Genomic DNA, 23,301 nt, shown 5'->3' on the forward strand with positions numbered 1-23,301 from the left:
TCTTTCTGCTTTTAATGGAGTTGACGTTCTTAATGGCTTTCCCCCTGCACATCCATTTTCTACCCCTTTCTGTTTGCAAATTAGGTTTCTGATGGGCTCTGGGATAGTAGTTTAAGCTAATGCCTCCTCGGTGTGCTAGAAATTTCTGCTTTGTGTCAATCAGCAAGTATTTTGTCAGCATCTATGATGTAAGCAGCTTTGGGTAGATTTGCGGGTAGTAAGAAGTTTCTGAATTATTCAATGTTACTCATGTCTTCAAGGAGCGTGATGTATAATTAGAGTCACAAAGTTTCGTCCCCTTCCCGAATTTTTGGGGACCCCCAAGCATGCCGTGTGATCAGGCCTTGCGGTCTCCAGGGTCACAGCTGGCCGTGCCAGGGAACTTGGGCTGTGCTGGTGGTTTCATTGAGCCCAGGGCCACGGGGCTGCCCTTCCTCCCGCCCTCCCGCCTCTTCCCTCGGGCCACCTCCCCTTTGTTCTCAGAATCCCAGTTTTGTTGGCTTTGTTCCTTTATCTCCCACTTGAGTGAAATCTGTTTTTCTCCACCTTGTTTCAATTAGCATAATCCCATCAAGGTAAACCCTCTAGTTAAAAATGGCAAATTTCCTTCTTTCTTAGAGATGAGCTGCAGCCCAAGGTCTGTGAGTGCAGGTTTCTGCTGGGTTGGGCTGTACCTAGGACCCTGCACCACCGCACCGTGTTGGTGACCCCGCCCTGCCCCACCCTGGCTAGATTTGTGATGCACACTGGACTTCAGCAGTGTCGAAATCACTGTCCTTGAAGCTGGTCCCCACGATAAGGGACATGGCACTGGACGTGTACTACATCTTTGCCATTTGTCTCTTGGGGGACACTTAGGTTGTTTCTCTATCTTGGCTATTAAAATAATGCTGCAGGGGCTGGAGCGATAGTACAGCAGGGAGGGCGTTTGCCTTGCATGCGGCCAGCCCAGCATCCCATATGGTTCCCCAAGCACCACTAGGAGTAATTTCTGAGTGCAGAGCCAGGAGTAATTCCTGTGCATCTCTGGGTGTGACCCAAAAAGCAAATAAATAAATAAATAAATAAAATAATGCTGCAGGGCCTTGCATGCAGCTGACCCCCCGTTTGATTCCCGTCATCTTTGATTCCCTGAGCCCTCCAGGATTGATCTCTGAGCGCAGAGCCCGGATTAAGCGCTGAACACCACCAGCTGTGCACCCCTGCCCCCCATGACGCTGCTGTCATGACCATAGGTATGTTTGCACGCATCTTTTCAGAGTAGTGTTTGCATATTGCGTGAAGAGAGTTAAAGGTTATATAGTCTTATGACCATTTATGGTCTTATTTATTTTTGTTTTTTGGGCCACACCTGGTTTACTTAACCCTGGCTCTGTGTTCATGGATCACTCCTGATGGTGCTTGGGAAACCAGATATGGTGCTGGGGATTGAACCCAGGTCGGTCATGTGCAAGACAAAGAATTTTAACCCCTTTACTCTCTTTTTGGCCCTGATCTTAATTTGGAGGGAACTCTTGATGCTGTTTTCCCAAAAGGCGCACTAGTTTGCCTGTCTTCTGACAGTGTTTGAGGATGCCCTTTTCTTTTCAACATCTGTTTCTGTCTCCTGGATAACGACCATCAAGTATATGAAGATGTATGACAAATGTCTGTTGACCGTCTACACCTCTTCATGCAGTTATCGTGGAAGTAGTGGTGAATAGATATGATACAAGTTTCGTTGGTGTTTTAGATTACTAGCTTCACAAATGCCATTTTCCTCCCCAGCTACCAGCGAAATTATCACCTGGGGACCTTGTTAAAAATAAAAATTAGGTCCCACCCAGCAACTTTTCCCTGTAGATATATGATGGGACTTTAGAATATATATTTTCTTTTAATTTTATTATTTTATTATTATTATTTTCATTAGTGAAACACCATGAGGTATACAGTTGTAGACTTACAAACTTTCGTGCTTGGGTTTCAGTTATACAATGATCGAGTACCCATCCCTCCACCATGCCCAAGAATGTATATTTTCTTTTAAAAATTAAGCATTGTGGGCCAGAGAGACTGTTCAAAGGGCCAGTGTATGAGCTTTGCATGTGGGAGCCCAGGGTCAGCACCACTTGGTCCTCTGAGCACTGTTCTTGGAGTAGTCCCTGAGCACTGCTGGGGGCAGACCCTCCACCGCAAATGCAAAGAAAGAAACAATGCACAGTACAAAAAATACAGGTTTTCTGGGGAAAAGACATTTCCCTTTTCCTCCATTTTTCACCCCAGTTTTCTTTCTTACAAGCAGCGACTTCTAACTTTGTGTATGTTATTGCAGATTCACACTGTAGCTGTGTGTGTGTGTGTGTGTGTGTGTGTGTGTGTGCACGCACACGTGTGTGTTTAGGATGTGGAGGTATTTCACACAGGCCATTTTACAGTCTCTAAGATCTTCCTGCCTAGGGAGAGGCCCCATTCCTTGGAAAGCCCATAGTGTTTCGTAGAAAAGTTTTACAGAGAATCCTAATGCAGAGTCCGGTTGAGGGCCACACATAGGTAAATATTAAAGGGGTTCAGAAAAGGTTTTCTTGAAATAAAACTCCCTTAAGTCTTGTATTTTGTGGCAAGAGCCGGACTCAGCAAACATTTCATATGGATAATAGATTCAGATTACTTTCAAATAAATTTTTCTTTCTTCCTTCCTGCACTTTCTAGAAATTCACCTGTCGATGGTGCATGAAGACGGTAGTTTACGTGCCTTCTGACACACTTTTATTATTATTATTCTAATTGAGTCACAGATACAAAGTTGTTCATGATCAGGTTTCGTTTATACAATGTTCCAGCACCAGACCCTTCACCAGTGTACATTTCCCAGCACCAGTGTCCCCAGTTTCCCGACCTCCCCTCGCGCCCACAGACTGCCTCCATAGCAGACACTCTCTTCTCCCTCTCCCGCTCTCTAACACCCCGTTCCTTTTGGACATTCCGGCCTGCAGTACAGGTACTGCGAGGTTATCATGCCGTACACACTTGAGAATTCTTCCTTGTAGCTTGCGAGCCCCGCCCCTGAGGCCTTCACACAGTAACTGTTGTTGGGCCTCACGGTGTTTCTGCCCAGGACGCTGTAAAGGGGTCTTTTATGTTCATTGGTCATCTGTGTGTGTGTGTTGGGGGGGGGTCTTCATTGGCGACTCAGAGGTTGGGAATAGAGGTGCATCTCTCCTCTGAAATGCCAGATGCACTGGGCACTGTTGGCTCTAGAAACTTCCTTTGTCTGTCGGCATCTCCTGTGTAAGCAGAGGCAGGAACAGGTGCTAGCCAAGAGTCCAGAGGTGTCACCTGGAGGGGTCAGTGACTAGGACAGAGGTTCCCACCTTGTTTGGGGAGTGGGGGGAGGTCACTCCCTCCCTCCCTTCTAAGTTCCCTGCTAAAGTGCACAAACAGAAAGCAGCCCACCCTCTGTTATCATTGTTCCCACAGCCCCTGCATTCTAGCACCTTCTGGGGGCAGTATTACCCACGCAGGGGGAGCACTGGGCTAGTAGGTTGCTCATAGGGTGGTGAAAAGCAGACAGTGAGCTTTTTGAATCTTCACAGATTTCAAATCTTACTCCTTTTCTTTTGGTGGGGTGGGGGGCACCCCTGCCAATGCTTGGGTTACCCCTGGCTTTACAGACAGGACTTATTGCTCCTGGCAGTGTGTGGGGCACCATATCGGATGCTGGGCTTGTAACCTGGGTCGTCCTCATGTAAGGCAAACACCCTACCCTCTGTACTATCTCTCCGGCCCCACTTTTTATTTATCTATATTTGGTGGGAGCTGGTGGTGGTTTTGGGGACACACCTGACAGTTCTCAAAGGCTGTTCCTGTCTCTGGAGTAACCCCTGACAATGCTTGGGTCACCTTATGCAGTGCTTGAGTGTGAACAGATACTGAGGGTTGAGGGCCACACATAGGTTAAGGTATTTGCCTTGCATGCAGGTCCACAAATACCTTAACTCCTGGACTCTCTAGTCCCTAAAATACTTTTCTTTTTCCTTTTTTTGCCTTCTGGGTCACACCCGACAATGCTCAGGGGTTACTCCTAGCTTTGCACTCAGGAATCCTGCAGTGCCCAGGGGACCAAATAGGATGCTGGGGATAAAACCCGGGTTGGCCTCATAAAAGGCAAATGCCCCACCCCTGTATTCTTGCTCTGCCCACCCTAAAATACCTTTTCTTTCTTTCTTTCTTTCTTTCTTTCTTTCTTTCTTTCTTTCTTTCGCTCTCTCTCTTTCTCTGTTATTATTTATTTTGTTTTTGGGTCACACCTGGCGATGCTCAGGGGTTACTCCTGGCTCTGCACTCAGGAATTACTCCTGGCAGTGCTCAGGGGGCCCTATGAGATGCTGGGGATCGAAACTAGGATGGCCGCATGCAAGGCATGTATTCCCTGCTGTACTGTTGCTCTGGTCACATAAAATACCTTTTCTTTCTTTAGAACATCCTGGGAGAAATCCTTACCTTCGGAGAGAAACTGTTCTCTCTGTGCAGTTGTGGAGCTCCAGTGCTCCCCTCTTCCACTTGCTTGGCATGCCTTATAGACCTTGAGGTCAGGGAGTGGCTCAGGAAGCAGATAAGGTCACATGCTGGTGCTAAATTATATCTGATGGATACACTTTGCATGTTCTTCTCAGAGCAGATGTTACTGTAACTATTTGAGGTGTGTGGCGTTGTGGTTAGATGTCTTTGTATACTGTGAACTGGTTCACAGTGTAGTCAACATCTAGCACCATACATGGTTAAGAATATTTCCCTTATGATGAGAACTTTTTTTTTTCTTTTTTGGGTCACACCCAGCGATGCTGAAGGGTTGCCTCTGGATCTGCACTCAGGAACTACCCCTGGCTGTGCCCGGGGGGATCATATGGGATGCTGGGAATCCAACCTGGGACAGCGGCATGCACGGCAAACGCCTTACCCGCTGTGCTATTGCTCCAGCCCCATGATGAGAACTTTTTGACCGAAGGTTTTTAGTGTGTGAGTACATATGTTGCAGGTAGGAATCCTGGGTTCAGTTCCTTCCAGTGCATGGAACCCTGAGCACCACCTGGGAGTAACCCCAAAGCACTCTGGGCGGTAGCCCCCAAACAAGAGCAACAACAAAAAGATCTTCTCTCCTAACCCTTTTCAAGTTGACTGCATGCATTATTAACTGCTGTCACCACGTGTACATTCCATCCTCATGACTTCCTTTATAATTAGAAGTATTTTTGTTTGTGTGTTGGTTTAGAGCCCACATGTAAACAAGATCCTGTGATACTTGCCTTTCTGTCTGACATTTTAATTAGCATAATTCCCCTTAGATCTCTCCATGTTATCGTAAGTGGCAAAATGTTGGGGCCATTTTGGGGCCACACCTGGCAGGGGCTCCTCTTGGCTCTGTGCTTGGGAGTCACTATTAGTGGTGCTTGGGGAATCATAGATGGTGCTAGGGATTGAGCTGGTATTGTCAAGGATGCAAGCAAGGGAGCTCCTTAACCCCTGTCTTATATCTCAGGACCCCAAAACTTTTTTTTTTTGGATGGAATTATAATCCATATATATGCTGTATATCACTGTCACTGTCCTCCCATTGTTCATTGATTTGCTCGAGCAAGCCCAGTAACATTGTAAGTCTTGTTGTTACTGTGTTTGGTGTATCTAATACGCCACAGGGAGCTTGCCAGGCTCTGCCGTGTGGGTGAGATAGTCTCAGTAGCTTGCCGGGATCTCCGAGGGGGGGCGGAAGAATAGAGCTCAGGTCGGCCATGCAAGGCAAATGCCCTATCCGCTGTGCTATCGCTCCAGCCCTGAGCGAGATATATATATATATATATATATATATATATATATATACATATATTTCATTTCATCATCCTGTTATTCGTCGATTGCCTCGAGCAGGCCCCAGTAACGTCTCTTTCATCCTAGCCCTGAGATTATATTCAAGGCTATTTAGGAGAATGAGACCCATCATTGTTACTGGTATTTGGCATATTTGGTATGCCACGGGGAGTTTGCCAGACTCTGCCCTGTGGGCAGGCTACATTCGATAGCCTGCAAGTTTGTCCAAAGTAGGAATGAGACAATAAGATGTCATAAAAAAAAGTTCTGATAAGATGTCGCGCGGCCGCAAATGCGGCCGCGCGGTTCCAGGATCTGAATTTTATAGTCTCTGAGTCTTGGCCGCTGATGGGATTACACGGCGCCAGGGGGCCAGGTGGTGGGTGTGACCCCCGCCTACTGGAATTTGGAGGATCTGGGTGGAAGATGCTCGACTCCAATTCGAGTAGGCTTAGAGGTCTCGGCCCCGGAACCCGCGTGGCTTTGTCCCTCTGCCAGTACCTTCATGTGTGCGGAGTGTGGTCTCAGCATGGTGGTGGCTGGTCCTGGAGGTCTTCAGCTGCCGGAGCCCTGGTCGGGGCGGGGAGGAAAGCTCAACCCGCTCCCCTCCAAGGGGCTCCGGGAAGGGACACCCAGGCGCGGGGCAGAAGACTGCACTGTTCTCGTCCGGACTCAGAGACTATACATATATATATATATATATAAAAACCAGCTCCCGGAGGAGAAGAGCACAGTCTCCTGGCCCCATGCCTGGCTATTCCTCGTCGGGGCCCTTGGAGGGGAGCGGGTTGAGCTTTCCTCCCCACCCTGGCCAGGGCCCCGGCAGCCGAAGACCTCCAGGACCAGCCACCACCATGCTGAGACCACTCTCCGCACACCTGAAGGTACCGGCAGAGGGACAAAGCCACGTGGGTTCCAGGGCCGAGATCTCCAAGCCTACTCGAATTGGAGTCGAGCATCCTCCACCCAGATCCTCCAAATTCCAGTAGGCGGGGGTCACACCCACCAACTGGCCCCCTGGCGCTGTGTAATCCTATCAGCGGCCAAGACTCTGAGACTATAAAAACCAGCTCCCAGAGCCGTGCGGCCACATTTGCAGCCGTGCGACATCTTATTATGACATCTCATTCCTACTTTGACAAACTGGCAGGCTACCGAATGTAGCCTGCCCACACGGCAGAGTCTGGCAAACTCCCCGTGGCATACCCAATATGCCAAATACCAATAACAATGATGGGTCTCATTCTCCTTGAATATAATCTCAGGGCTAGGATGAAGGAGACGTTACTGGGGCCTGCTCGAGGCAATCGACGAATAACAGGATGATCTGTGATCTGTGATATAATATATTACATATATATTATTATACAATATATAATATATATTATATTCCATGCATATTCTTTATCTGTGGTTTCCTATCTTGACGAGAATATGAGCCCTTATTTAGGAAAATGATTAGCAAAATACTCTCTTCCTTTTGGTGGTTGCCTTTCCTTTTTGTGGGCGATTTTCTTTGCTCCACAGAAGCGTTTGAGTCAGGTGTGGTCTCACTGGTTCATTGTGAAGGGGCGCAGCTGGCTGCCGTGAGGAGACCCAGAAGTTCTTTAACCTTCCACCACATTTCCCTCTCATGTTCTTTCTTTGGTTCTTTTTGATGCTCTTCCTCCAGCGCCCTGAGGAATGTAGATGTCCCGAGGCGGCTGGTTGGCAGTGATTCTGGAAGGCCTGGGACAGTTGGAGGCACGCGCCAGCTGCTCGAGATAGGAATGAGTGTCTAATTTTCTGAGATCATTATGAACCGAAGGAATTTGGTTCAGAGTATGCACTTGATTCAAAACCTTTGATTAAAAATAGTCCAGCACGTAGCATGGCAATAAATAACTCATGTGTCAAAAATAAACTCTTCACAAAAATTTGAGATATGTCTTACTCAATCTGCATAGAAAAGCACTTAATTTTATCAAGAGTTTTGTGTCAGCAGGAACATTACAAAAGTCAGGATTTTTCCCTTTCTCTTTTTTTGCTTTTACTTTTTGGGGAGCCACACCTGGCAGTGTTCAGGGCTTACTCCTGGCTCTGTACTCAGGAATTCCTTTTTTTTTTTTTTTTTTGCTTTTTTTGGGTCACACCTGGTGATACACAGGGGTACTCATGACTCTGCACTCAGGAGTTCTTCCTGGCAGTGCTCAGGGGACCATATGGGATGCTGGGAATCGAACCCAGGTTGGCCGTATGCAAGGCAAGCGTCCTACCCGATGTGCTATCTCTCCAGCCCCAGGAATTACTTTTGACAGTGCTCGGGGGACCATATGGGATGCCAGGGATCGACCCGGGTTGGCAGCATGCAAGGCAAACGGCCTACGCGCCATACTATCGCTTGGGCCAAGAAGTCAGGATTTTCTGAACTGCAGATTTTGTGACGTAACCATTTTGCTTTGCTCTAAAATATTTTCTATGGTAAATACAAATTTTAACTTAATATTGACATCTGGTACAATGTATCTTATTCATGAAATGTCCTACAAAAGTGAAAGTACCTGTTGCCATCCTAGCACTTGACCGCTGTGTCTCCTAAGCCAGTGCTGATAGCACGTCAGGGTCTGGGACTCGTAAGGGAGTGTTGCGCGGTGTCATTCCAAGCAAGCATCTCACGTCCGTTTACTGATTGTCTTTATAAATCTCCAAGGGAGCGTCTGTCATTAAAGAATGATGGAGATCTTGAGAGACGAGACAAATCCAGACAGGCCGGCCCTCTGCTCCGGGTGCCCCGCCTCCCACCTCTGGATGCGCAGTTTTATTGACAATAGTCCACGGCGGCTTTGCCTGTGTCCTAGTACAGGGTGCAGCTGCCGTCCTTGGCTTGTGGAGACATCAGGTGTGCAGAGCCATGGAGGAGGTGAACTTTCGAAAATACTACTGATGTAGACTTTAATTCCCAAAACCGCCTTCTAAGCCAGCTGAGGAACACTGAGACATTGCTGCTGTATAGGCTGGTAAGAGGATTTTCCCTGGCATTTGCTTCGCAGGCGGCCAACGCTGCCGACCCGAGTTCGATTCCTCCGCCCCTCTCAAGAGCCCGGCAAGCTACTGAGAGTATCTCGCCCACACAGCAAAGCCTGGCAATCTCCCCGTGACATATTCGATGTGCCAAACACAGTAACAATTGTCACAATGGAGATGTTACTGGGCCCGCTCGAGCAAATCGATGAACAACAGGACAGTGACAGTGACAGTGATTATTTCCTTCAGTTTTCATACTCAGTCATTTTGGGGGAGGGGGCGGGCCACGGGTGTTGGCCGCACCCATGGTTCTTAGAGGATGCTCCTGGCTCTCTGCTCAGGGATCACCGTGGTGGGGCTCAGGGGACAACGGAAGGTGCTGGGGATTGGACCTGGGGCGAGCACATGCAAGGCGAGCACTTCACCTACTGTTTCCCCAGGTGCACCCATACAAACGCCTTTAAAAACTTCAAACTGAACAGACTTGCAGAGAAAGTTGCCTGTCATTGCATGACTGTGTAGCAGTTTTCAAATCAATTTTCAGGGGCTTGCCTGGAGCCTTGAGGTGAGGCCTGGGCCTCCATCCTTGGCACCGTCTCTCCCCTCCCAACGAGTTTTCAGTGCAGTTTCCCCTTCATCGGAGATGTCCTGGCTTCCTTGTGTTTGGGAGGGGGGTGTGCTTGGCGCTTCACTCAAGACAGAGAGGCTGTAAAGCTCCAATGAACACACTGGGGGAAACTGAGTGCCAGTCAGATGCAAGCGGCTTTCTCGGGGATGCCCTCGTGGAGGGGGAATGTGGCGATGGGGTCAGGTCGGGTCTAGAGAAGAATGCCGCGTGCCTCCCTACTGCCAGCCTGGTCTCAAAGAGCGGGCCACCCACTCCAGGGACAGCGTAGGGCGACAGCGGGCCGGGAAGCCTGACCCGAGAGGGAACCAACAGAATGCCGGGCCCGTCCCGGGAGGCCTGGTCAGTCATTAATGCGGCCCCCCCACTCGTCAAGTGCCAGCCAAGAATGCCAGCTCAGCAGTGGCCGCAGATGGAGACAATGGCAAGGGCTGAAGTTGTCACCGTCCCACTCGCCCCCCTGACAGGGCCGCGACTCTCTGATCGAGGGGCGCCATTCAACAGAGGTCAGGCTGTCAGCCCCCCTGGGAGAGAGCGGCCGGGTACGTGCAGGGGAGGGTCGCGGTGGGGGGAGGCAGAAGGCGCCCTGGCCGGTCAGAGCTCTGTCGCCAGCCCCCCTGCAACCACCCTTCACGCGGCGCCATTGGATTCTAGAATTCCTTTGCCTGGGGGTGGGTGGTGAGAGAAGTTGTCCCTCCCTCTGAGAGAGAGAGAGAGAGCATGTAATCGTTCTTTTAGTGAAATAACCTGAGTTTCGAAGCACTTTTTATGTTTGATTTGACGCAGAATGATAGTTTGTAATGTGACTAGAGGACCAGTTTTTCTGATTTACTAATTCCCTCTATTTGTTATGTGTATGAATTAACCACGTTCTGAAACCTTAAATTAGCCGTAAGTGTTTTGCCAGTTGATTAGAAATGACATCCAAAGGCTGGGGGGAGGCTTTGGCTCAGAGAGCTGTCGGAGTGGAGTGGGGAGCTGCTTTGCATGCAGGGGTCCGGGTTTGATTCCAGGATCACATGGTCCCCTGAGAACTGCTGCTAGGAGCACCCCCTAAGAACAGTTTGCCAGGAGTAGCCCCTGAGTACCACCGCGTGTGGCCAGAAAGCAAAAACCGAACACCAAGAAAATCAGAGATGTTGGTGTGCATGCTGACGGAACAGCTCATCCCGAGCCTTTTCCTGCTCCATCCAGGTCAGGCTCCTGCTGTCTTTCCTGCTGACACTTAGCTCTTTCTTTCTTTTTTTCCCTTTGGGTCACACCCGGCGATGCACAGGGGTTACTCCTGGCTCTGCACTCAGGAATTACTCCTGGCGGGAGACCGTATGGGATGCTGGGGATTGAACCTGGGTCGGCCTCGTGCAAGGCATACGCCTTCCCTGCTGTGCTATCGCTCCAACCCCAACACTTAGCTCTTTTTACTGGGAAGAGAGCAGCTCGGAAACCTCAGATCCTCCTCACGCTAGGCATGACACCTCTGTCTTATGGAGCCCCTCTGAGGCCGCCCCACGCGTCAGTGCTGGGAGCTTTTGGAGAACCGCACCCCGACGGCCTCACTTTGTCTCATCCTTGTCTCCCGTCTCCTGCTCAGACTCCAGAGTCATCATCTCTTAACTTCCTTGTCAGTGTCCTCATCTCTTTGCGGCATCCGCTCAATACCCCAGCCCCGGGTGGGGGCCTGCACAGCACTCACAGCTGACCACATGCCGCAGGGGACTGTCACTCCACCCTGCTTCCTGGTCCTTTCTCCGTCCATCTGTGCTTGTATGTTTTTTTTGTTGTTGCATGTGCCTTTGGTGTTACGGTGAGTCCTGCTTCACTCCCACACACTCCCACATGTGACCCCTGGGAAGGGGTTTGGCATGTATTTGCGGGGCTCTCGTGCGGCCATTGTCAGTGCCATTGTGGCGTGTATTCTTTCTACAGGGAAGGATTTTGTTCAACATCGCTCAGTCATAAATGTCTCTCTGGGCTCTTGGTCTGTTGCATTGGTCACTCTATTTTTCCACTTGGGTCAGACTCTCTTTGTAAGTTTTAAAGTCAGTGATTTTTTTTTTCTTTTGAGGGGACCACACCTGGCGATGCTCAGAGCTCCCTCCTGGCTCTGCACTAAGGAATCACTCCTGCCCGTGCTCGCCACCTTGTGGGGTTCTGGGGATCGAACCTGGGAATCCCACATGCAAGGCTAGCACCTTACCCGCTGTACTAGCTCCCCAGGCCCTGGTCAGTGTTGTTTAACCTTTCCTTTAGGTTCCAGAAGAACCTATTCTGGGTATCTTATGAAAAACCATGTGTTTATGATGTGCACGGATATCTCGAATGTTTTGTTTCAGGTTTACTTTACTGAAAGATTGAAAAAAGGTCTTTCAGTTAAACTTTTTTTTTTTTTTTTTTTTTAAAAACAGCACATCTCCCTTTTGGTTTTTGTGAGATAAACCGAATCAGACAAGTAAATTTCAGTTCTATTCAAAAGTAAGTCGTGATGGATTTGATTCAATTACGTGGATTAAATATTCAGGTAGCAATGTCATACTGTTTTTCACTACTGGTTTTGACTTTTTCTTTTCTTAGCTGCAGGGAGATTTTTGATAAACGAATTGGGGTTCTCGGAGTAGAATTGTTTTGGGGTATCTAGACATAGCTGCGCTTCACTGATTTTAATGTTTTGGTGTAACTGTTGAATTAATGCATTTCAAGGTTTTTGATCACTTTGATTTTTGTTTACATGGTTGTAGATATAATTTTATTCTCACGAGTATCTCAGTTGTGGAACAGCAGCACTAGAAAAATGTCTGAAACAAAGTCTAATGAATAATTATGAAACTGGTTCTTTTTTTTGGGGGGGGGGAGGTGCATACCCAGTGATGCTCAGGGCTTACTCCTGGCTCTGCACTCAGGGATCACTCCTTGTGGTGCTTAGGGGCCACATGGGAGGCTGGGGATTGAACTCGGGTCGACCGTGGGCAGGGCAAGAAGCGCCTTCTCTGTGGCACTCTGCCTCCAGGCCCTGAAACACGCTCCGACAGCGACAGCCACTGGCGCCTCTACCTTGGCAGCTGCCATGCCCGCTGAATCTTGAGGGAATGCGAGTGCTGCTTCTTGTGATCCGCTTTCTCTCTGGTGGATTCTTGAACACTTCGCGTTAGCCTGGCTTGGTTTGGACCCTTTTTATTTCCACGTTAGTTTCACAATCAGCTTGTCAGTTCTCATGGTTTTGATTGGAATTAAATAGAACTTTACTATTAATCATTTTGAGGACTATTAATACCGTTTACATTATGGAACTTCAAACCTATGATCATGAGGTATATCTCCATTTAGGTCTGTTTAAAATTCTCTTACTGTTTTGTAACTTAATAAGCCTTGAGTAGTTTTGGTTTAATTCTAGCGTACTGGGCAGTTTTTAGGTAGCTTGTTGCGGTGTTTTATGAAATTTTTAGCTACAATTTATATCCTCGGGATATGGATAAACAACTTTTTACGTGCAGTTGCTGATTCTTATTATCTCTAGATACTTTGCCTTTTCCGTTCTGTGTAAGCAGAACATTTGCTAGTGACAGATTTTGCCTTTTACCCCCAGCCCCGGGCCTTTTAGTTCCTGTCCTCCAGTGAGGCCTCCAGCGTGGATTCCGCAGCAGTGGGGATACCCAGTGTTTTTTTTTTCTTAGTCCCAAGTTCAAAGAATCTGCTTTCTTTCATGGTATTTGCATAGGATGTTCTAGAAGTGCTCTTTACCAGATCATGAAAGACTTTACCAGATCATTAAGGCTTTGCGAGTCTTAATTTTATGAGATTTTGTTTGCTCTTTAATCACAAGTAAATGCGGAATTTTAATAAGTAATCGTCCTGAGGTTTGTGGATGGTCAATTTCACTCCAAAATTCAGCGTTGGTCTGGGGAGAGAGGGGACAGAGCAGAGAGGGCTGGCGCTTGGGCCTGCATGCAGGAGCCCGGGTTCGTCCCGCATGTTCCCCGGGGCATGCGCACTATAGCACACCAGTCAGCGTTAAATCCATCCTGCCACCGCCTGAGGGATGACTCAGAGCTCCAGCCCTGGTGCTGTGATCCCGTAGGTGTGAGAACTTGGAGCCCAGGAGGCCACCTACCCCCATGGCTGTGTGTGTCCCCCACCCCCACCCCCCGGGAGAGCAGAAAGCAGAGTATCACAGAGTATGGAGCATCACTTGGGAGAGTGGGGGGGGGGGGGGGGGGAACGGGACAGAGGAAGGAAGGGGTCCGGATAGAACAAACTTTCGATTTTATTAATTTCTAGACTGTACTCTCAAAAACTAACTTAAGAGTCAGGTCCTGTTTCTCCTCCTTTCTGGATGGAAAAAAAAATTTTTTTTGGTGCCCCAATTTTTTTTTTTGGTGCTCAGGGCTCACGGGGACCCTAAGGGTCAGCTTGGGTCGGCTGTGTGCTGTGAGCAAGCTCCCTGCCCACCGTGCTCTTTCCCTTCCCCCGCTCCAGACCTCTGTTTAGTCCTAGATTTCCACTTTCCTTTCCCTCTTCTCTCCACGCCACTGGTGTCATGCTGCCCACACACTCCGGGGGCCCCATGCTTTGGGGTGGTGCTCATGAAGCCTGCCTGCGGGGCTCGCTGGGGCTACACACTGAGGTGTGATGCTCCCGCACTGTGGTTGAGTGCTCCGCAGACTCCGCAGGTGGTGGTGGCGTTGGGGTTCCAGGTGGCGGTGCTCCTGGCATCACACTGGCACATGGGGCTGGTGACATTAAGCCTGCACAGACCTCACACCTCAGAGGCAGGCCTTCTGGGGCCCAGCTTTAATGCCCCCCTCCCCGCCTTATTTCTTTTTGATGCTTTTGAAGGTTAAGCCCCGAGCCTCACCCGCGTGTGCTCAGTCACTGGCCACGCCCCTCACCTTGGGGAGGTGCAGGGGTTTCTGGCCAACCCAGCGTAACTCACACTAAAAAGGCATGTCTTCTGCCTCCAAGACAATCCCTGGCCCCCTCTGGTACAAATTTTATCAAATAGAGGGTTTAAAATTTTTTTAAAGCATCTGATAGAGCCTGCATCTGAAACTGTTAGTGCCTAAGTTTTCTTTTACCTGTACGTTGTGTTTTGGGGCCACACCTGACTATGCTGAGGGCTTACTGCTGACTCTGTGCTTGATTGTCTTCTTGGTGGACCAAATGGACCGAGGACCAAATGGAATTCCAGGGACAGAGCCCGAGTTGGTTACATGGCGAGGCAAGCGCCCTCCCCACTGTACTGTCGCTCTGGCCTCTACTGTGTGACTGTTCTCTCCATCAAACTGTGCTTATTGACCGCTTTTACGTTTACTGTGTGTGTGGTCTATAGTTTGCCCCTCTTCGTTCTTCTCTGTTTTGGTTTGGTTCTGGGCCACACTCAGCTGTGCTCAGGGCTTACTCCCGGCCCTACATTCAGGGTTCACTCCTGGCAGGGCTTGGGGGACCATATTGGGTGGATGCTGGGCATCAAACCTGGGCCAGCTGTGTGCATGGCAAGTGCCCTATCTGTGGTACTGTTGATCTGGCCCCAGTGTTATTTGTGTGGCGAAGCAAGGTAGATTTTATTGAAACTTATTTAGAAAGATGTGAGGGGAGAGAAAGAGAGAAGTGTGTGTCCCAAGAGAGAACACAGACTTCTCCAGAGTGGAAATAGGCAAAGAAGCATCAAGACAAGCAAGTGAAATAGGTGTTCAGGGAGAACATGGGCATGAATGGCAAGCCAGTGCGCTATCTCTTTTTATTTCATTCTGAAACTTGCCAGAGGCTTGCCAGTTTTCTTCCGAGAAATCCATTTTTGACTTCACTTGTTTTCTCTGTCATTGATTCTGCCCTTTTATGTTACCTTCTGTGTTTTTTGAGATTTACTTATTGCTTAACTGTTTGGTTTTTGTTTTTGATCTGGCGATGCTCAGGGTTTACTCCTGGAATCACTCTGGTGGTGCTTGGGGACTGTATGGGATGCCGGGGATTGAACCTGGGTGGGTCACATGCAAGACAAGTGTGTCTCTGGCCTGCTCTCTGGCCCTTTATAACTTCTAGAGATTGATACTTGGCTTAAATATTTCAGCCTTTAAAAAAATGCATGCATTTAAATCAATATGATTCTAGTCATATGTCTGCAGCCCACATTTTGTTATGTGTTTTTTTTTAATTAGAGCTCTAAATTTCAGAATTTCGGATGATTTCTCTCTTAGCTCATGGATTATTCAGAACTTTATTTCTTAATCTCCAAATGCAGGAAGATTTTCCGCCTGTAGGTTTCTGCTTTAACTGGACTGTGGGCAGAGAATGTGCGTTGGATGATCTCAGCCTTGCCAGAGTGGCTGCATGTCAGCGATGGTCATTGTGTGCCCAGAGAGAGTGTGTTTCCGGACGGGGACAGGGGTCCAGATACGCAGCACTCGGTGGGCTTCAGTTCTGGGGCCCATGTCTCATCTGCTTTTTTGTCATGCCTGTTCTACTTTGTTATCAGAGATAGTCGCCAATATCTCCCCCTCAGTTTTCTGCTTTATCTCCCTGGTGAATTGAAATATGTTTTTGTTGGTTTTTTATATTTGTGTCACACCCAGTTGTGCTCGGAGCTTACTTGTGACTCTGTCTGTGCTCAGGGATCACTCCTGGTGGGGCTTTGGAGACCGTGACAGATGCCAGGGGTCCAGCCTGGGTTGGCCGGGTGCGAGGAAGGGCCTTTACCCACTGGATTATCTCTCCAGCCTCCAAGTGCCTCTTTCATGTTTTAACTCTTTACATATTGGTGGTCTCTCACATTATCTTGTGTCCCACAGTCAGTGTCACGCAAGCCTGCCCATCTATTTGTGACTTTCCTTAGTCTGTCGCTGTCTCTGTCTCTGTCCTGTCTCTGTCTCTCCCTTTCTCCGTCCCACCGTCCATCCCAGGCCTCTTTGATCACCTTTCCTCTTGCCGTTCCTTTGCCGTTCTTTCACTGTGCGTTAACTGATCGTGCAGGCTCAGTTTGGGGTTGTCTGCAGAGCTGCTTCTCCCTCCCCTAAACAGACGTGAGCTGAGCATTCAGCTTCGTTTGGGCCAGCAGATACTTTCTTTAAGCCGACGCTCCCAGGATGCTGGAGACGTCTTCCTGCTTTCTCTGTGATCTCTGGCTTTTCTTCTTGCGGCTTTGCGTTTGAAGTTTATTTCCAGCAGTCTTACAGGGGTGGGATTAAGTGGAGACTTCTTTCTGTTTATGATTTGTTGGGTTTCTTGAGTCCAAGTCAGTGGTCTTTCATTGTTTTTAGGATTCTTCCATAGCTCTTAATCTTATGATATTGTTTCTGCCCGCTTTCTCTTCACTTTCTGAGACTCTTATTAAATGTATATTTTATTTTCTCTCTCTTTCCTTCCCTTCCGTCCTTCCCTGCAGCTAGCCATGCTCAGCGGCTACTCCCAGCTCTGTGCTCAGGTCACTGTGGCAGTGCTGTCCCGGGGAGTGGACTCGGGCCTTCAGCATGCAAAGCCTGTGCTCAGCCCTCGGACTCTCAGGCCAACGCTGTGGTTCTTACATCCTACTTGAATTGCCGTCATCCCTCGCTCCTGCCATCTGCATACTGTGACCCCAAGTCACATGAGAAATGGGACAGCAGTGGGAGGCTTTCTCTGATAGGTTTCTCCTGTTCTCCCGTGTGTCTTGCTCCCTCAGTGGTCCCCAGAGCTAGACCCTGGTGACTGCTGGGATTGTGGGGCCTCCGGCATCGCTGTGGTCTCAGGCTCTCAGCTCAGTGATAGTACCTGCTTAAAGGACAGAGCTCTTGTGGCCTGCCCAGGCCTCCTGGACAGGAGACTAAACACTCGTTAATAAAAGACACAGTTCTGGGGCCTGGCTGCCCGCATCAGGGTTCAGAGATTGGTTTCACTGGCGGCTTCCCTGCCTGGCTACAGGGGACCACTGGCATGCTCTCTCTTCACAGGGCCTTTCCTGAATCTGTGCGTGCTGAGTGAGTGCTGGGCCGCACCTCTGTGGGACCCAGAATCCCCTCTAGCCTCCCCGGCTAGTCCAGTGCCCAACCCACCCAGGGCCCCGGACCATTAGCCCAAGGCCCACCCCAGGATCTTCCTTTCACCCTCGTGAGTCACCCCCTAGCTGCCCTTGCTCCAGTGACTCTGTCACTGCTAATAGGAGACTGTAAGTAAGAGACACAGTCGGGGGGCAGGGTGCCAGCCTGTGCCAGCCTTGGGTCCCTGAGTACCCCCAGCAGTGAGCACGGAGCCAGGCACAAGTGGCACAAGTTCTTTTTTTTTTTTTTTAAGTTTTTATTAGTGAAACACCATGAGGTACAGTTGTAGACTTAGAAATTTTTGTGCTTAGGTTTCAGTTATCCCAATGAGCAAATACCCATCCCTCCACCAGTGCCCGTTCTCCACCATCACTGATCCCAATATCCCTCCCAGCCCCCAGCCCCCCATCCCACCTCCTTCTGTGACGGGGCATTCCCTTTTGTTCTTTCTCTCTTTTTGGGTGCTGTGCTGTGGTTTGCAAAAGAGGCATTGAGTGGCAATCATGTTCGCTCTATAGTCTAACTTTCAGCATGCTTCTCCCATCCTGGGAGGATCCTCTCAACACCCTTTATTTGGTGCTCCCTTCTCTATCTGAGCTCAGGCGCAAGTTCTGAGTGCTGCAGAGAGTCGCCCCCCGAACAAAACTTAGAAAAAGGGAAACTTCTCCAGTGTTTGAGTTTATTCTTTCCCACAAGTATTTAGGCAGGAGTATAGGGAGAAGAATCAGACTTATCCTGGCATCTTTTGAGAACATAGTACAAAGTTTGTGGCTTAGTTTGTATGTTGCTCAGCCAAGTTCCAATCCATTTAGTATGACTGCACATAAAGACTTTACGTTTGTGTATCTAACGGCTCTCTTTTTCTTTGCCCTAGCTGTGTCGGAGTAGAAGAGCATCATGCCGTCGACATTGACCTATATCACTGTCCCAACTGTGCCCTTTTACACGGTTCCTCCTTGAGTAAGTACTCAAAGCCCAAGTACAAATTGAAGTTCAGAATTTCACTTGTACATGATAATGCTTTAACGATCTTTAGAGCTTTCTTATATTCACCAACAACTATAGAAAAGATATTTTCTGAAGATAATTGAGAATGCGGCATTTGTCTGAATTAGTAAGCCATTTGTGAGAAGAAGTTTAAGGTTGAGGGAAAGCAGGAAGATCATTCCTTGTTGCCGGTGCCAAAGTTCCCAAATTTAAGTACATATTTTCACAGCTTTCAATTTGAGAAGTGTGATAGTTTTACAGGTTCTGGGAACTGAGTTTACCTGTTGTGAAGGAGAAAATGAGGGCGTTAGGGGGCAGATGTATTTCTGAATGGTGTTGTCACACTGATAGGTCTGGCCTGACCTGAGGTCTCTGTGCCCAGCTGTACCCTAGTGTCCCGGACTGGGGAGCAGGAGACCAGGGCCAGCATTTGCCACAGACTCTTCCTGGGGCCAGGCCAAGAGCCAGGGGGAGCGCACAAACCCCGTGGAACCTTCCAGCACTGCACACAAGATGGACTTCATTTTCCACCTCTCCAGATGCTTCCCCAGGTAGACTGGGATAGTAACGATCATTATACAAGCATGAGAGTAGAAAAAAGCGAAAAGACTTTGGATTATTTTACAGCATTCTCTTCTCCAAAAATCCCTGCTGCAAACCAGCATTTTGGTGTTCCTAAAACTAACGGGAAGATGCGTAGACTTAGTTATTTTAGAACTGAAAAGGACCTGTCCGGAACATGCCTTGATGTCTGCTTAAAGGTTCTTACTTTGTGGAGTGCCGAAGTATGTAGTGTATAATGGAATAATTATAGACCAAGTGTGATTCTCGAGGAGACAAGCGAAACGGAGTTGTTAGCTCAAGAAGGAAACGCACCTACAATTTATAGCGGTTTTAGCGTCAAACTTATATAATCCCCAAGTGAAATAATTTGAATTTAATTTCCGTGAAATAATTAGAGGGCGCACGAGACAGAATAAATGGCGTGTTGAAAACACCACGATGTGTGAGGCACGCGCGTTGCTGTTTTCCCTGTGTGATTTCATTTTTAAAAGAACGTGCTGTGCTCACTGCATTGATTGTGCAGTTCATAATGGGTCATGACCTGCACTTGGAGTGAGATAGTTCAGAGTGGAACTCGTGCCCGGCTCTTCTAGGTGCCTCATCTCTGCGTAACCTGTGATGGGGCATTGGCCACCACCTTCCGGGCACCAGGCTGACTCTGAGGATCCTAGAGCACATACCCTTATGCACTCATCCCTTGATCTGGGCTTAGGGCACCTCCGAAAAGCCCCCCACCTGTTTCCTGCCCCTATTCCTGACCTCGGAGGCTCTTTGAGTAAAGGTCTGACTTCATGCAGTGCCCAAGCATTTCCCCTCCCCGGGGTCAGGAGAGGCAGGGTCAGAGCCTGCCCGCCTCCTCAGTGCTGCTGCTCAGACCAGGCTTTCCTCAGAGGAGGGAGAAATACTTCCTCCCCTTGGCTGGTGTGCTCAGCTCCTGCGGGGCCTGATGGGGTGTTTAAGCCTGTTGGCCCTTCTGGGTAGTAACTGGCTTATCTGGTGCCTGGTGGGGGGTTCAGGAGTTGCCCTATGTTACCTGCCACGTTGTAGCTTGTAATAGTCAGTGTGAGAAGTTGGCGCTTCTGGGGCTTGAGTGCAGAACAGGGCTAGACTCAGCTCTCTGTGTCCAGCTCGTCTAGTTAAGTGCCCACCAGAAATGAAAAGCAAAACAAAGGCGTGTCATCTTTAACTTGTCAGATAAAATGGCAGATTTTTCTATTACTTGAAAAAAAAAAAAAGAACCATTCCTACATTGACTCAGGGCTTTGAAATAAACTGCTTCTATATTCTGGTGAAAATGGGAATTAACCTCCTACTTCTCTGGGGGCAATCTTTGTGATATGCAGCATCAGTTTTTTTTTATGTTTTATTTATTTACTTGTTTATTTATTTATTTATTGCTTTTCGGATCACACCCAGCAACCCTCAGGGGTTGCTCCTGGCTCTGCACTCAGGAATTACTCCTGGCAGTGCTTTGGGAACCAGATGGGATGCCGGGGATCGAACCTGGGTCGGCCACATGCAGGGCAAATGCCCTACCCGCTGTGCTATCGCTCCAGCCCCGCAGCATCAGTTTTAAAAGACAGAATTTTCAGTGTTTCTCATAATTTATCCTGAAAATTTTTGTATGTAAATTTTATTTTTTTAATTTTTATTAAGTCATCGTGAGATACACAGCTACAAAGTTGGTCATAATTGGGTGTCAGCCATACAAAATTCCAATCCTGTCCCTCCACCCGTGCACATTCCCCACTGCCAGCGTCCCCAGTTTCCCTCCTGCCACCCTCCCGTATGTGATTCTTAGTGTCAGATTTGAAGAAAGATTCAGAATGAACCAAGTGCTTAAGATTCCAGAAATGATTGGAGCCTGCATCATCTACATCTTAAAATCCCAGACTGCCTTTAAATTGCTTTGAATATTTAATAAGGAGAAAGTGCTTGTTATATAAAAAGGTAAACAGAATAAATTATGATCCCCCAGAAGAGAAAATGGGATCACGTTTATGCGGCAGAAACAAGATGCCCTGAGTTCTAGGAGGTATTTTTATTTATCCTCATTTCATATTCGGGGACCACTCCTCATGCTGCTCGGTCAGCTGTGCCAGGTGTCGTTTATCTTGGTTTAGGGCCACACCTTGCTGTCCTCAGAGCTTACTGTGCTCAGGCCTCACTCCTGGCGTGCTCCACGGACCATCTGCGGCCCCGAGGATGAAACCTTTGGTTGGCCACATGCAGAGCAAAGTGCCGTACCTCATGATCTTTAAATGAGGAAACAACACATTCGTTTAATGGGGTGCTTTAATGGGATTTTCTAGTGAGATTACTCCATGATTCTCAGTTTCTCTCAGGAGCTATTTGTAAATGGACTTTACTTCCATACTGGGAGGGTCGCTGTCGTAAGTTACTTTGGAATCTTCTTCTGGACCCTAAATCGCCCCTGTTGGTCTCTTTGCTTCCCCATATCCCCCAAGAACTTAAGATCATTCTTTTATAATGATCTATGTAAAGGGAAAATTTGAAATAATTTAGATTTATAGTGTTATTCTGTCCCTCCTTTCCCACGTATGATTTTTTTTTTCTTTTTTACAAATGAAAATGTTTAAACATGCAAGACAAGCTGGAAGCATTTTCTAGTCGGCCCGTCCAAACGGGAGCACTGGACGGACTCTTTCCTCTTGTCCAACCACTGTTGGTTTGTCCCAGTCTCTAGCTAGGGGCCTGAGTGGCAGGCATCAGGAGATTTTCCAGAATTGAGCAGCTTTTAGGCTTAAGAGTGCTGGTTTAGGGACTCTTCAGTGACTTGCAGGAGAAGTATACGGTTAAACTAAATATTTCAGCGTGAGATTTAAGCCCAGCCCAGGAGGGTGACTTGAGTAGCCCGTCCATTCCCATTAGGGCTTAATGTTCTGGGGAGAACAGTGATTTTAAATAATCGTGGCACCGCGGGATCGGGCAAGTGTGGGTGTTTCAAAAGGCTCCATTTACTCATTTGAGTTCTGATTGATTTTAAAATTATTTACAAATAAAAAGTAGATTTAAAAAATTCAGTTAATTGCCTAGACAGGTTTCCCCACAGTCTGAAAGTAAAGTCTTTTATTTGCTTGGTTTTGGGGAAACTGGCTATTATTCGTTTATATAAAAATTTTTTCAAGTGTTACCAGGCCCTGAAATAACCTACCAAATCTTACCAGATAGGAATTTTTGCTTAATCTCCATATTACATGAAGTAAATGTTGACTTTTTTGTGTCTAGAAATGTCTTTTTTTTTTTTTTTAATTTTTATTGGTGAAACACCATGAGGTGCAGTTGTAGACTTACAAATTTTTGTGCTTGGTAGAAATGCCTTTAAAATTTGGAGTGTTCGGGGCTGGAACAATAGCACAGTGGGGAGGGCATTTGCCTTGAACGTGGCCGACCCAGGTTCAATTTCTGGCATCCCATGTGGTCCCCCAAGCACTGCCTGGAGTAATTCCTGAGTGCATGAGCCAGGAGTAACCCCTGAGCATTGCTGGGTGTGACCCAAAAAGCCCCCCCCCCCCCAAAAAAAAAAATTGGAATGTTCTGGATAAGAATTGAGTGTTGAAAGTGGGTAAGGGGATATATGTGATAACCTGTCAGTACCTGAATTGCAAGTCATAATGCTGAGAAAGGAGAGGGGTAGGGAAGGAGGAAGGAAGGGAGAAAGGGAGAGAGAGAAAGAGAGGGAGAGGGAGAGGGGAAGAGGAGGGAGAGAGGAAGAAAAAGAGAGGGAGAGAGAGACGGAGGGAGAGAGACTGGGGCGTGGGTGGTGGGAACTGAATACCGGTATTGGCAGGGTGTTGGAACATCCTGTGACTGAAACCCAATCATGAACAGCTTTGTAACTGTATATCTCATGGTGATTCTATAATTTTATCTTTTTTTTTAACGTGGAGTGTTTTGGACTGGGCAGATGACTCTCGTAGATGACTAGCTTGAGTGAGAGCCTGAGATCCAGCCTCAGAACCGCACGACCCCCCCCCCCCCCCTCCCCGCGCACCACCAGCTACGGCGCCCGATGCCCGTAAACTAAAATGCTGACATACTCCCTGGAGGCCACTCAGCTGCAGAGCAGTGACTGGGGTGGGAAGCTCAGGGTCCATTCTGGGGGAAAAAGGGTGTGTTTTTGGTTTTGATTTTAACTGTACTACACTTGTTAGTTCTAAGTAGATACGATATAGTGATCGTATGTCTTTAAACTGTGCAGTGGATGTGGGTTTGAATGCGTGTAGTATCCTGAACACCCACACTCTCTGTTTC

General features: G+C 48.1%; 1 protein-coding gene across 1 annotated transcript in view; it reads left to right on the forward strand.

The window, feature by feature from the left end:
- The window catches only part of KDM7A (lysine demethylase 7A), a 79,205-nt gene that overhangs the window by 17,401 nt on the left and 38,503 nt on the right, over window positions 1-23,301 (forward strand). The window contains exon 2 of the mRNA XM_056123906.1: window positions 18,350-18,435. Within this exon, the coding sequence (XP_055979881.1) occupies window positions 18,350-18,435 (86 nt within the window). The remainder of the gene's footprint in view (window positions 1-18,349; window positions 18,436-23,301) is intronic.

Source organism: Sorex fumeus, unplaced genomic scaffold, assembly GCF_029834395.1.
Source record: "Sorex fumeus unplaced genomic scaffold, SorFum_2.1 ptg000048l, whole genome shotgun sequence".
In the NCBI taxonomy this organism is placed as follows: domain Eukaryota; kingdom Metazoa; phylum Chordata; class Mammalia; order Eulipotyphla; family Soricidae; genus Sorex; species Sorex fumeus.